At 38.7% G+C, this 14,698-nt stretch overlaps 1 protein-coding gene across 1 annotated transcript; it reads right to left on the bottom strand.

Moving 5' to 3' along the window:
• Positions 1-3,994: 3,994 nt before the first annotated feature.
• On the bottom strand, positions 3,995-12,736 carry plvapb (plasmalemma vesicle associated protein b). The gene is made up of 9 exons (XM_084723776.1): positions 12,238-12,736; positions 11,293-11,469; positions 10,141-10,234; positions 9,367-9,568; positions 9,046-9,265; positions 6,178-6,327; positions 5,817-5,945; positions 5,353-5,460; positions 3,995-4,295 (listed from the first exon to the last, which is right to left on the bottom strand). Exons 1-9 carry the CDS (start codon positions 12,439-12,441, stop codon positions 4,287-4,289), a joined length of 1,293 nt encoding a protein of 430 aa, XP_084579902.1. The 5' UTR covers positions 12,442-12,736; the 3' UTR covers positions 3,995-4,286.
• Positions 12,737-14,698: the final 1,962 nt, after the last annotated feature.

Below are 14,698 nucleotides of genomic sequence, written 5' to 3'. Positions count from 1 at the left end.
TCTGTGCCTTTTGTTCCCCTGTCAATCTGGCCTCGATCAAATATTTATGTTTCCTTGTTGAACTCCTCACCCTTCTTCCCCAGTTGGTTTCGTCTCTCCCAGTCTCTGACGACATTGGCCCTGCTGGACACCAGCATGACCGCCCGTCTCTCCCTCTCTCTGCCTTTTTGTCTCCGTCCACGCCGTCTCTGCTACCTGACCTTTCCTCTTTCCGCGCTGCTCTGTCAGCCTTTTTGCCCCCTTTCATGTTCTCCCTGATTAATTACAACACGGGGGAAGTTTAAGCTAAAAGTGGGACTCGCTGTCACACAAATTAGAGGCAGTAAATTATGGAGCTTGTTTTTTCTTTGAAGTCGTGCCCGTGTATGATGTCCTTTAGATGTTTACTCTTTTTTTGCTGCCTTACTTTGAGAGAAATAAATATGTTTTGATGATCGGTGCACAACAGCGTATTATCCGGATGACATTTTGTACAGACGATCATGATCCTCAGAGGATGAATCCTCTGACTGTTGCTGCAGCGCCGCCCGCAGGTCAAACTTTCTCTTATCCAGTGAGGATCAGTAAGGTCAGCAGGACCGTCGTAAAATGCATTTCATTTTCTTTACATACAAGTTTACCCAACACCAAAATTATGGATGTTCAGTGCCTTATTTGTAGATGTTTGCACACAGCATGCCAGAAACTAAACCTAATGTTCAAAATCTTAAATATAGTATAAATTAATGAAATATGTATGACAACAATAATATCTATTTAAAAGCAGAAAAATGTGAGTATGTGATGTGTCAGGGAGTGTGTTGTTCATCTGTGTGCACATAGGTGTGTGTGTTTGTGAGGAGAACATTAGTTTATACTACACTGACACCTGAGTGATAGTAAAAATTCATATCACTAAACAAATAAAACATGGACAACAGTACACAGGGAAATACATTTACAACACAGCAGTTAAATGTTGCATATAGTCGGGTTCAATCACAAGGACATATCAAGTAAAAATGAGTCTTTGATTGTGTTTAAAGTGGATACAGAGGAGCAGAGAGAGAAAAATAAAAATGATGAGAGGAAGAAGACGGGGACAGGAGTAGTTGGACCAGGACAAGTGCCTTTTTTTTTTTTTTTTTTCAGTTTTTGTGTATTCTATTGTAGTTTCACACATTTGAAGCCAAAGTCCATGTTTGTTGGATTTATTTCTTGATCAGTCGCAGCAGTTTCATGTTGCTAAAACAGTAAAGCAACTCTGTCACTGTTTTTTTTCTGCTGTACATTTACATCACATGTAGATAATCTGTTGACAAAAATGCAAACACTCAGTTAAGAATGGATTCCATTTTGTCTGTTGTGTGAAGACAGAACTGAAATGTGATGCAGTTTTTGTAATGCTGGTGTGTGGATTAGTGTACGTAGAGAACATTTTATAAATGTAGAGTTGGTATTTAATGAACAAAATGTGGTTTTGAACAGAAAATTAATTGTTTGGACAATTGAATGATGTAGATGTGCCTAAGAAAAGAAAAAGTATTTTAAGTATCGGTAAACACTTGGTTGCAATTAAAAAAAAAAACTGTAATAACTGTTTAGAAATTTGGACCAAAGCGATGAACAGTTTAACCAAGATCACATCTATAAAGCTGCTAGAGTCCAAAATAAGCTAAAATTGAATCCTACTGAATAAACAAAAGTAAAGATGACAAATATGAACAGATTTGATTTAATAAAAAGCAACTGCAAACAAAGACTGAAACAGGGTCATACAATATAAATGGTTTGATCATAATAATCCTCATTTTTTGTGGATAAAATAATGAAAAAAAAAACTTCACAGATATGAGAGACTCGTTTCTTTCTTTTCATAGTTTTAGAGCATAAATTTTGTGCCATTATTTGTTTCACAGCTGAATAATTAGAGGCACTTTCAGCTCTCTGTCACTCGTTTCCTGAGCTTTTGATTAATGGCCATCCTGAGATGCAGAGTTGACGTAGCGAGGTCCACCCTGTTAGCCTGGGCATGTGTGTGTGTGTGTGTGTGTGTGTGTGAGTGAGTGTGTGAGTGAGTGTGCGATGTGTGTGCGATGAGTGTGTTCAGGTCTATACATGGGATCGAAAACACTTCACGTTAAACAAAGGATTTCCTGAGGACAGGAGGCAGACTCACTCACCTGTGACAGTCGCATCCATCAGTGCAGCGAGCCTGGGAATTCATCATCATGACTTCTCTTATGCAACGTGGAAGGAATCTCAAATATTTAGTCTGTCGAATGACGGGGTGGTTTTTCCATTTCCGGTTCAGGCTGGTCAGAAAGACTCAAACTCAGGAGTTCTCAGGAATTATGAGTTATAAAATACAGCATCACTCTACCCTCACATCCCCGTATGATACAACTGTTACATCATCAGATCGTTTCAGATTAATAAAAGCTAGAAATACAACAATATATGATAAATAATAAATAGAAATAAGAAGTCGAGAAGTAATAGACCTAGAAATGTAGATTTGTCTTTCATTCAGGTCTGACAGTTGTAAGATGTAAAGAAAAGAAGCCCAGAAACAATCAAAGTTTCTTTTTCCTCTAAGACATACAGCATTTCTCAGGAGCACTAAAGGATACAAGTTCATTGATCCAGTGCTTCTCAGATGTGACTATTTTCTGATTTCTTTATTGTTTTATGACATTAAACTGAACATCTTTGAGTTGAGGACAAAACAAGACACATGAGGACATTATCTTGGGCATTTTTCACCATTTTCTGACATTTTATTGACCAAACAACTTAGCGATTAATTGAGAAAATAATCAACAGATCAAATCGACAAACCATTCCTGCTTGTCCTCCCAAGTACAAATCTTCACAAGTTTGATTGTCCAAGTGTTTGTCCAGCCAAGGACTACAGAAGTACATATATCTTAATGCAATAATCAAGAATAAATGAAGAAGAATCAGTACAAGAGAAGAAGAAAAAAGGGGGCAAGAAAGGAAATAAATAAAAGTGACATGACAAATGATGCAGCCTCTTAGATAGAGAATGATACTTTACTCTCCTAACACCAGACAATTCATATTTGCTCTCTGTTGGGGACGTTACACTGAGGCCCACCATGCATGTTCTTTATCTGAGTCCTAATATCGTCTAAAAAGCACTTCCTGGTTTTTTTTTAGTGATGTAACTCGCATGAGGACGTGGTCAAAACAGGACAGGATATTTTTTGGCAGTTAGAACGTTAGGAGATCAAATTAACTTTGTTCTGGTCTTCATAAAGATGTTTTTTTCTTTAATTTATTAGAGTTTTAAAGATTTTAGAAGTGTCTAGTAATTTTAAGCCTTTTAAAATTCATATTTAGGCCCATGTCCTTGGTGGGGGACAGCAGGACTCGCCTCTTCTCATTTTCTGAGCGCTGAGTGAGGCAGAGCAGATTTTGCAGCGGGAAGATGGTTGAGAAGCGTCTCAAGAGACCAGGAGCTGCTTCCTAATGTCGTGTTTATGACATGTAAGCAAGTTCACGTCATGTTTTACTCTCCCTGTTGTCCACTACCAGGGACGTGTTATAGAACATACATAACATTGTACGTCTCAGGAGGCTGTCTCAGTCTCTTCTTATGAACCAAACTGAATGCATGATGATCATAAAGAAGTTCCACTGAGTCACTGTTCCCTGCAGCCGTACTGTATGTGCTCACCGCCGTGTGCTTAGGAAAGGAAGAGGAAGCTAGTAAAGCCTGACATACAGCATTTAGGACCATTAATGACCGCAGACGTGACGATGTCTTTATGACTTGGTTGTTGAATGTATTGACATCCGGGCTGCGGCAGAAATTCAAAAGAGTCGCGAGGAAACATAAATGTGGCTATTTAAAGAGGATTCTGTTTATAGCAGGCGAGTGAGCGACTGTCTGTCTGAGTCTTTGTTGTATTTTTAATGCCACAAAAGAAAAGACAAAAGAGGTTTGGTTTATTTAATTTTAATTCTATGGTTCTAAGTTCACAGTGAGACACACAACAGAAAATATTTACACCAGTGTCATGGAAATTTTTTTACATTCACCAGGTTGGATACCGGAGCTTTTCACAGCAAATGATTGAACCTAAACAGTAAAACACGTCCGAATCTTCTGTCTTCTAAACAAAGCATGCACGGACCAACAGCAGTAAATATGTCATTAATATTCAAGAGTATTTACAGGTTGTGTTGTGTGTGTTGTATCAGGAATATATACACGTCCTTATAAAATTCTGTAAAGGCAAAGTGTTGATCAGTGTGGCACATCACTCTGCAGGTTCATTTCATCTCACCTGGAAGACAAAAAAAAAGTCATGATTAGACTGACAGCAATGAGATCGTCGTCTAAAAGTAAGAACAATGCAGTAAATGTTTTACAGAATTAAATATTTTAGGAAGAGAGAGAGAACAGATTGGAAGAGGGACATAAAGACACATGATATGAAGAGCACGCGTTCAGGAAGTGAGCTGAAGTCAAAGTGAGCTCCAGGGATGACAGCGCCTGCCGGCCTGCACGCACTTTGTTCCAAACTGAAAATCTCAACAACTACAGGATGAATTTCATGGTCCTCAGAGGATGTATCCTACTGACCTGATGATCCTCTGACTTTTCCTCTAGCGCCACCATGAGGTTCACATTTGATAGTTTGAGATTTGCTTGACTTGGCATTTCTTAGATACTGAGAAAAGTTGTTTCATTTTTGAAAGGTTTTGTGTTTTTTGTCGTATTTCCCTGATTCAGTCTTAATGATACTGTTTGTTAAGTAATGAACACTGAATCCAGTGTTGTTCATTTTGTTGTTATGATTGTTACACAAAATGTCAAATATCATTAGGATTTATGAGGTGGAAGCAGGCTGCAACAGTTTTTCTTAAATGTTGAAAACTTTTCATGACCACTGTCTTTTCTCTGAGGTGGAAACTTGGAGAGATAATCAGAATTTCACATGACTTTTCCTGTGACTCGCTCGACATTCACCACAGTAACTCAAGACTTGCGCGTGCGACTTACTCCCACTTCTAATTGGAAGCACTGCCATAAAATTTGGGACAGACATTCATATTCCCCTCAGGATGAACTGCAGTAACTTTAGTGATCCCTTCATTTTTCATCAAGCTATCATCAGGTCGAAAAATTTAAACTGTCAAATATTTAGTTGTAAAGTCCAAAAAAAGATAAAGTAATATTTTCCAGTCTATTTTCTGGCGGTCAGCCTTTCAAAATCAACATTTTCACTGTGGTCGCTTGCTGCTGTACTAACAGGGCGGTCCGGCAGCTCCATGAATTGCATTTATGTAGATGAAAAGAAAAGAAAAGTTAAGAAAAGTTGATTTATTGTGAAAGTTTACCGTTGGGGTTTTGCTGATGCCAGGACCTCCAACAAAGGGCCACTTAGCCACAGGCAGTGCGCCCTGCTGAGGGGCCGCCTGCAGGCCGGCAGGTTTAGGAACACCAGCCTGGAAAACAAAGAAGATTATTTCAGTGTTATTTAAAATTCAGATACACACAGATATATAGATTTGTGCAGCTTTGACTGTGCACAGACACCTACACTGTACGCTAATAACTGAGGAGTGTGAAATGGGACGTTTTGTGAACTTCTGACTCCTTGAAAAATGTTTTTCCTTTGTTATCTTGGCTGTCCATCCTTCCTGCTGCTGCTGCTGTTGTCCTCAGATTCCTCTTTTCTGCTGAGTCCACACGCAGCACCTCTGCACTGCTGTCTACATCAACTGAACCTTATTTAAAAGCATAAGGTGGACGGTACTCAGAAACCCAAATACAAGACATTTATCTGCTGTTCTGTTTTTACCTTAAAACTGGGCTGAGGAGGGAGCATTCGCTGCAGGGTCTGGAGCTCTTTCTCTCTCAGGGCTATAGTTTCTTCCAGCAGCTTTTTCTGTTCTCTCAGCCGGTTCTGCTCAATCAGTAACTTCTCCACCTGAAAAAAAAAAAAACATGCATGTGTTATTTTAAATGGGAAACAGAGTAAAAAGTGTTCCTTTTACGCCCTCATCTCTCTTATGCTACTGTATTATTTAGGTTCTTGTTAAAACAGATAAAACAGGAATAGATGATCATAAATATTAAATTTTTATAGCTTTATGTCTGAGGAAATCAGCTTATTTCATGCCTCAGTTCCCATTTCCCTCCCACACACAGATATAATGTACCTGATCGTCATGAGTCTTCTGCTTCAGCTCGAACTGCGTGGCGGCCTGGGCGGCGGCCTCGGTGCGGCTGCGTTCACACTGCTGCAGATCAGAGTTCAAATACGTGTTTTGCACCTCCAGACGACTAGACAGCGCCTGGATCTCAGCCACCTGGAAGAAGAAAATCATTATTATTTTTCTTATCATTATTATTTAAAATAAATATGATGTACTTCTTTTTTAGAGCTGTAGGTGATGGTGGAAGAAGGTGGAGTGTCACTCAGAGAAGAAGAATGTGTCGAATGTGTTTCCAGATGGTGTCTTTACATAATTGTGCCTGTTTTGTTTACCACGTCTCTATTTCTGTCCATCAGTGTGACTGTTTGTTAATGTACATTTTCCTCAGCGTCACAATGGAGTACAGCTGGACAGCTGACGTAGGATTGAAATCTATAGGTGACTAAATGTCTCCCTGAGGGACAAAACCCACAGGTTAATGTCCACATATGGAGCTGAATGTCGCCACATGATGAACAAAGATCCTGGAGCCTCTGATCTCCAGACTTCCAATCACAAGTGTGACTTGTGCAGAAAACCAGGTACAGTGTTATTTATGAAACTTTCCTTTGACGTGGGAATGATCTTCTCTCCAAGCAAAGACTCAACGTTTGACATTTTCCTGCTGGTTATGTCGGGGTGTTGCCGTTCTGTACGCATATGCACCCAAAATAAAACATTAAAGGTGTGAAGAATTAACTGTGTTTTCTTTTGTTTATCAACTCAATATTTAGTCACCTGAATAATCTGCGTTGCCTGGTTTCGACCTGCTCCACCATCACGTGAGCTCGTCTCTTGGATCCTGGTTGATCCTGACTAAACTTCGTTTGTGCTGCTTTTTATAAAAGTAAATCACTGATTGTAAGGCAGGTGCCAACAATTTACAGAAGAGGGTTTAACCAGGCGATTAAAATTTTGGACAGGAAGCCGATAAGATTTATAAAAGTAAAATACACAAAATATTTTCTCCTTCAGGCTTCTCCAATGTGACATTTTACAGTTGTTCTTTGTTTTATGTAAATGTAAACTTAATATCTTTAGGTTTTGGACAGCTAGTGAGACAAAACAAGACATTCAAAGACATCAACAAGCGAAAAGAGAAAATAATTGGATGATAAATTCTGGAGCCACAATCAGATCAGGAGGCACGAGCGTCCTTTTCCAGAAAAAAGAAAAGTATGATGCAGTTTTTGCAATTAGAGGACTTGAGGGGGATTATTTTAAGACTTCATTCAGTTTTTGCAAGTTTTTTTTTTATCAGTGATCTCCAACTTTATATTGGTTATTGAAAATGATCATGAAAATAATGTTTAGTAACAGTAAAACAGTTTCAACTCAGGGTGAAACTGTTTTAAAGAGACATTAGTCCTGGATGTTCTGCTGCTTTTTTTTTTTTTTTTTTTTTTTTTTTTTTTTTTTTAAGGTGATAAAAAGATAATTAGATCCATCCAAGGAGAGAAAAGTTTGTTAAATGGCAGAGTTGTATGTGAAATTATGCCTGCATGAAAATAAACAAATAAATATATAAATAAAACATATATATTATTTTAAAAGAAGGATACCTGCTGAGGGGTTTTTGTTGCTGGTTTGCTGCTGTGTCAGCAGAGACACAGACACCTCTGCTGTGACCCAGAGTTCATCTCAGAGGACGTCTGTCTCTTTAGTTCCATTTATCATGAATAATGATGCAGCGGATAGACTTCCTCCCTCGAGAAACTGGCTTCCCATCCAAACTGCGCTTTGGAATATTCCATCACATTCATGGTGGGAAGCTCACTGAGCTTGAGTCATTCCAATTTGTGCTACTTTTAAAGATGGAAATATCGTACTTTTTACTCCGCTACTTTTATTTGACAGCTCAAGTTACGAGTTACTGTTCAGAGAGAACGAGTTAACATTTTTAAAAAACAGGATAAACTCTAAAAATTCAATGTATTGTTCAGGATTAAACCAGATGTTTGAAGATCAGAGCCTGGATAGACATCGTTTCTGCAGAACAAGTACCTTTACTTTTGTTAGCTGAAGTTCATCTTACTGATAAAACTTCTGTACTTTTACCTAAGTAGGATTTTTAATAGGACTTTTACTTGTATACAATCTGAGTACTTCTTCCACCACTAAATCTACAGGTCTACATGTAAGTCTATTCTAGTTTGTATTAAAGTCATCAATCTGTCATTTTTAAAGGGAGAACATTCAGGATTTGACTGTTTCCACAGTTTATAGCGACATTTTGAGTTGGTAAAGCATCAAGAAAATAGCAAAATATTGAGAAAATTCATTGATCTTCTTTCAATTTTATTGAAAATAAGTATTACATGTACTTATTTTAAGGGGCATATTATGTATTGGCATATTTTTAATTTAAAGACATTTTAAGTCATTTTATGCACTAATGCCATGTGGAACTTTAAGATTATAATGAGACTAAAAAATCTGCAGTCGTGCTCCTCTGCTCAATTTGTTTGAAAGTGAAGAAGAAGAAACTGAACTGAAAAAGATTCATTTAAAAAATGGCCAATGTATGTCATTGTTACTCAGTAAACTAAAGTTTGTTTTTTTTTTAATTTTGAACTGAATCCTAATGGGTGGGACTCATGACCTCAGTATTTCGACCCTGCTCCTGGTGGGTCACTGATGATTATTGAGAAGGATTACTTGTGTATGAGTCTTATGATTGTTTTTTTGGAAAATCCTGCATAGTGTGCCTTTAAATAATAACATCAAATCAAACAAAACAAACACACACACACACACACACACACACACACACACACACACACACACACACACACACACCTCCTTGAGAATGACAGAAGATGCTGCACTCACCTTGTTGCCCACTTTGTCTAAATAGAGCTGGAACTTGTTCTCCACGTCTCTGGACAGGTTGGTGCAGCTGTTTTTTATCTTCTCTGTCTGCTCCAGCTGGCTCTCACAGTTGAGGTGAAAGGTCATCTGGTGGGGAAACAGGTTGTTGATCCTGTTCAGGAAATCCCTCGTCACCGCTGTGATGCCGTCCAGAGAATGAGCAAAATCCTCTTTGCACTTCCTGGTTAAAAAAAAATGTAAAAAAAACAACACAGACTTTAATGTGTTGAGTCTTGATAGTTTCACCTGCGCACACGCAGCAAACAGAGAAGCAGATGGTACCTGGTGTAGGTGGTGAGCTGCTCCTTCATCATGGTGTTCTCCCTGCGCAGGGCGATGGCGTCCTGGTGGTGTGTGTCGCGGTCTTTGAGGGCGGCGTCTCTCTCCTGGCTCAGGTAGTGAACCATCTGAGTGAAGTTTGCCTCGATGAGATTTATCATGGCTTTCTGCTGAGCGTTAAGGCTCTGCAGAGTCTTTATTTCACCTGAGAATTCAGTGACAAACAGAATTATCACTTTCATCAACATGACCATCTTCTGTGTTTATCCATATTCTGGTATCATTTTCTAAGAAGTCACTCTTTAGAAAGGATATTTTTAGCAAATAATGATGTGATGCTCAGGGGCAGATTTAGAGAAACGTTCCTGAAGTGGCACTTAATAACATTCCTTTTTTATTGAACATAAAACCATCGCTTCAGCTAAAATGTGCAGAACAATTCATTAAAACGTGCATTCATTCTTAATCTGTTAAGATTGATGAATCACTGATAATGAGATCATTAATCAGTGCAGTGCACTTTCTAATGAGCCATTAAATCCACGGTTATAAAAGTTAATAAAGTTATCAATAAACGGTAATAAACTATTAACTAAAGCACCAGTTAAATACCTGCAAGAAACATATTCACAACCCAAAACTTCCTCTTATTGATGTCTTTTTTTTAATGTTTATGAACTGTATTTTACACATTAATTAAATTTCTGATGCAGTGAATGTTCATCAGTAGAGTCATTTCTCATGACACACAACACAGTGTGGTATTTGAGTACGTACTGCTGGTGGTGACCATGACAGGCGGCTGGATGGGAGGCGCCGGGCGCCGTGTGATCATGCTGAGCGTCGTTGCACTCATTTTCTCACAGTTTGCCTGTAAATGAAAAAAAAACCCACATAGGTTGATTCATGATTTGTTGGTTGAGTGTTAGTGGTGAAATGTAACTAAGTAGATCTACTCAAGTACAAATTTGAGGTACTGAAATATGACACAATAGATAAATGTACAGACATACGTATTAATAAGTACTTTTTCATGTATAAATGCCAAATAGTTCATGCTTCAAGCTTGTGAGATTTGCTGTTTTGTCAGTTTTCTGCATTGAGTACTTTTACTTTCAGTCCTTTCAGTTCACTTTACCAGTGAAGGAATGTAACTAAGTACATTTACTCAACTACTGTACTCAGTATTTCCATTTTCTGCCCATTTCTATGTCTTTTCTTCAACATTTCAGAGGGAAATATTGTACTATATACTCTACTACATCTATCTGACAGCTTTAGATATCAGTTACTTTACAAATTAAGATTTTTGCACTCAAAAGACATGAAGAGTTCTTATGAAAAGACATTTCATGTTTCCAGCTTCACAGAGGTGAAGATTTGTTGCTTTTTGTTTTAATAGTTTTAATAGTTTTTTAATTGTTGAGATTGGGCCTGCTGGTTTAACAAAAAACAAACATGTCTTTGTGTCTTTGTGATGGTTTTTCTCACTTTTTTTCAGAATTTTAACAAACCAAACTGAATAAATTATTGGAGAAAGAAATCTATAATGAAAACAATCATTTGTTACAGTTGAGAATGAGCTCCAGCTGAACCAAATACAACAGAAACATCCTGCTTTTACATCAGTGATAATAATCTAATATCATATTTAATCGTAAAACACTCACAGGGAACATGTGTGGAACTTTTTTTTCTTGAGATTGAGTATTTTTTCTTGAGTAAAAGATCCAAATACTTCCTCCACCGCTGGTGAGGAAAACTACAACAATGCTTCAGGAAATAATCATGTTGTATCATTTGCACATCGTAAAATCTTTGTTCTATTTGTAGAACAAAGAGGAATTTTTCAAAGATGATTAAGAGGCATCAAAAACTACTGCTTCTCGGTACACAGCAACAAAAATACTTATTAAATCGTCTACTTACTAATTTGACCTTGAGCCCAGATTCTGTGGCGTTGGCTTCGTCCTTCACTTTCGCCAACTCTTTCTCCAGAGCATCCTTCTCAGCTGTGCGAGCCGCCAGCTGAGCTCCCAGATCAGCCTTCTCCTTCCTCAGCTGGATGTTGTTCTCACTCAGCCTGTTGAAGCCCTGCTCCAGCTCCTACAGAGCAACACATCGCTCAGCATCATCAGCATCATCATCATCATCATCATCATCATCATCATCATCGCTGTATTTTAACCATCAAAGATAACAGTAACATACTAATAAAACATTCTCCGTTATACAACGTGTGTTAGAAACACAGCAGTTTGGTGAAAAGATGCAGCAGAAACAAATCCATCTCACTTTTAAAGCCTGATTCCACTGAAAAATATGCTTCGCTCACTGTTACTTCACTTTGTGATGTAACTTTAAGAACTTTTTTTAAGAGAAACTACACTGTAAACTCAAACAAGCCAGCAGTACTCAGAAAAATTGAATTATGTCCCACAATTTTCTTGAGTTTATAAACTCAAAAGTTGGAGTTAGTTTACATGTAATCTTTGATTTCAGTTAAAATAAAATTATTGATTACACCAACTGAAATATTTTCAGTACTTGCGGCTCAGAGGTTTCATTCATCCTCTCACTCCAACTGAACAAATTTTAAGCATAAAAACACTTTATGTCTTTTGAATTAAACTTGATATAGTAATAAATGAAATGTTTGCTCTTTCGGACATTTTTCCATCATTGATTGAAAATCATGAGTTTAATAAACATAAAAGAACAAAAATTCTCCTGGCAATCAACATTTTTAAGTTTGTAGAACCTCTAAACAAAAGTTCGCTTACTACATATATTTAATTTGAGCGTTTGTTTTTCCAGAAATCAGACATAAATTATTAATAAACAGAGGTGATAACACTGGAAGAAGTGACTGACCTCGACCCTCTTCTCCTCGGCAGACTTCTCCGGCTGTCCGTAGATGAGGAAGAGCACCAGGCTGACGATGATGAGCGACTGGATGAGGGAGGAGAAGAAGAAGACGATCCTCATGTAGTAGCCGCAGCTCTTCCCTCTGGACCTGTGCAGGGGCTCCCTGGCCTCCAGGCCAAACTTGGCCCGGGAGTAGCTGGAGCTGTACATGGCTGTTGGAGGTGAAATGGTGGCAGCTGGGTTTGGGAAAATCTAAACAGGAATTGTTTTTGCTAAAAAGTCCACAAGTTTTTTTTCCCCCCGTCTGATGGGATCCTCTTTGAAGAACAGGTGTAGAAATGAAAGAAAGTGGAGTGTTGAGATGTTTTATTTCTCAGTCTCCTTCAGCTCTGCCTCACTGTCAGGGTGCAGACACATACAGACAGAAATGGCACTTATGGATGGATGTAAACAATGACCCTTAGGTGTGTAAAGGGGCCATGTTTATAAATGCTGCTGGAGGCACACTTCCAGTCCATCCTGGCCCTGCCCTCGCCTCCCCCCTCCCTCCTCCTCCTCCTCCTCCTCCTCCTCCTCCTCCTCCTCCTCCTCCTCCTCCTCCTCCTCCTCCTCCTCCCTCACCGACCTCTGTCACAGTTACAGCCTCCAGCTGCACCGCTGCCCAAATAATCACAAATTTTCCAACTGGCTGGAACAAACGGAGACAGGAAGATTAAATAACACTTAATGATCCCCTCCAGACATGTTTTATCATTTATAAAAAATAAAAATAAAAAATACTCTGCTCGGAATTATAATTTCTGCCTGAGAGGGTTTTTTTCCACAAAAGTTTGATAACCAGTTAAAAATTCTTCGTCTCTCTCCCTCATTTAAAAATCCACACTGATTAAAAACTGCCAATCGTAGGTTTAACTAACGGACAGAGGAGGCGTCCTACTTCACTGAAAAGTCAATTTTTATGGCACTCAGAGAGGGTTGATCATTCCCCAAACCGCCCAGTTTTCCCAGGAGGATGTTTTTGATTGTCCTCCCTCCTATTTCCTCCCGATTTCTCACAATTTATGACACATTTCTTCCCCTTTTCATTAACACATCCTGATTCTGACTGGCACTGTACAGCATGAATCACACCTATCAATGAAGAACAAGAACGCCAGGAGAACGTCCTGGAAAGAAGAATTCCACCTGAGTTGCATTTAACATAAAAACGCTGTTGCAGTGAACTTACTATTTTGTCATTTTCAGTCTTTAAAAGTTACCAGAATGCAGGAAACAAAGTCACTGAAACTTTTTTTATTGGGGTCACAAAGTTGGAAAGTGTGGTATCAATATTACTGTGTTGTTTGGATGATTTATTAAAAAAAAAAATGGATTGAGTTCATGTTAGATGATATTCTGGACTTATGAATACTCTAATCCTTTCATTATTTTATAGAATTAACACAAAACATTTATTCATCATCATTAAAAATGGTCTTATGTTTTAACTAAAGGACGGATCCACAATTTTTCTAGTCTTTAAACGATAGTAAAGACTTTTTTGTTTGTTGTAATCATCCCTCCTTTACTGGACATTAAGATATATATACATATCTTAATGATGTGATATGTAAGACTTGTCTACATGTCGAAATTAAACGTCAAACAAAGTAGGGGCAGTTAGCTCAGTTAGCCGTGCGGCTAGCCACCCAAAGAGCTGACCGTGTGCGGACTGGGAGGTCCAGGACTGTTTACACCAGGAGCCGGGCGTCACAGCCTCCCAGTGAACATGAGAAGACTAAGACTGAACTTCGCCTTCGACAGCAGAGGCTGGTTTGATGACAGGGAGTACAGGACCATGGTGGTTTACAGCTGTTCCAACCAGGACTCCAGGGATGAAAACACGGTGGACAGGAGAGGCGTTACGTGGGAGAGGAGCGAGAGGAGGATCAGGTACCAGTCAGCGCACCTCTCTGAAGGCCGGGATGGGGTCTGCCCCGGGATGCCATGAGTCAAACTTGGCAAGAAAACCACCTTGGTGTTGTTGGACTGAGGACAGACTGGTATTTTTTTCAACACAGTGCATAAACATATTTCACATAACGTCAAAGCTGCAATGTCTGTTCAGAATTATGCTTCATTTTTGAATGTTTTAAAATAGATTTCTTACATGTAGCTCCTTTAATGCACTCACAACCTTAAGTGATGGGTAACAAAATCACCAGTCACCAGCCCCAAATCACCAGGGCAAAAGGGGCCAAAAAACATTTTCTTTTGCCCTGGGCCCCCCTCACAGGTTAATCCAGGCAGGCTGTTGGGTAATTTAACCTACAATAACGCATTGTAGTTTTTAAATTTATGATATGTTTTACATGTAAAATCTTGACCTGAAAAGTAATAAACAACTATGTAACAGATAATTGTAGTGCAGTAAAATTACAATATTAGCAAAGTACAGTAGAGCAACAATTAGTTGATTAATGACTTT

The sequence above is a fragment of the Lutjanus erythropterus genome, chromosome 7 (assembly GCF_056507025.1).
Source record: "Lutjanus erythropterus isolate fLutEry1 chromosome 7, fLutEry1.hap2, whole genome shotgun sequence".
NCBI classification, from domain to species: domain Eukaryota; kingdom Metazoa; phylum Chordata; class Actinopteri; order Lutjaniformes; family Lutjanidae; genus Lutjanus; species Lutjanus erythropterus.
This window is presented reverse-complemented; position numbering and strand designations above follow the sequence as displayed.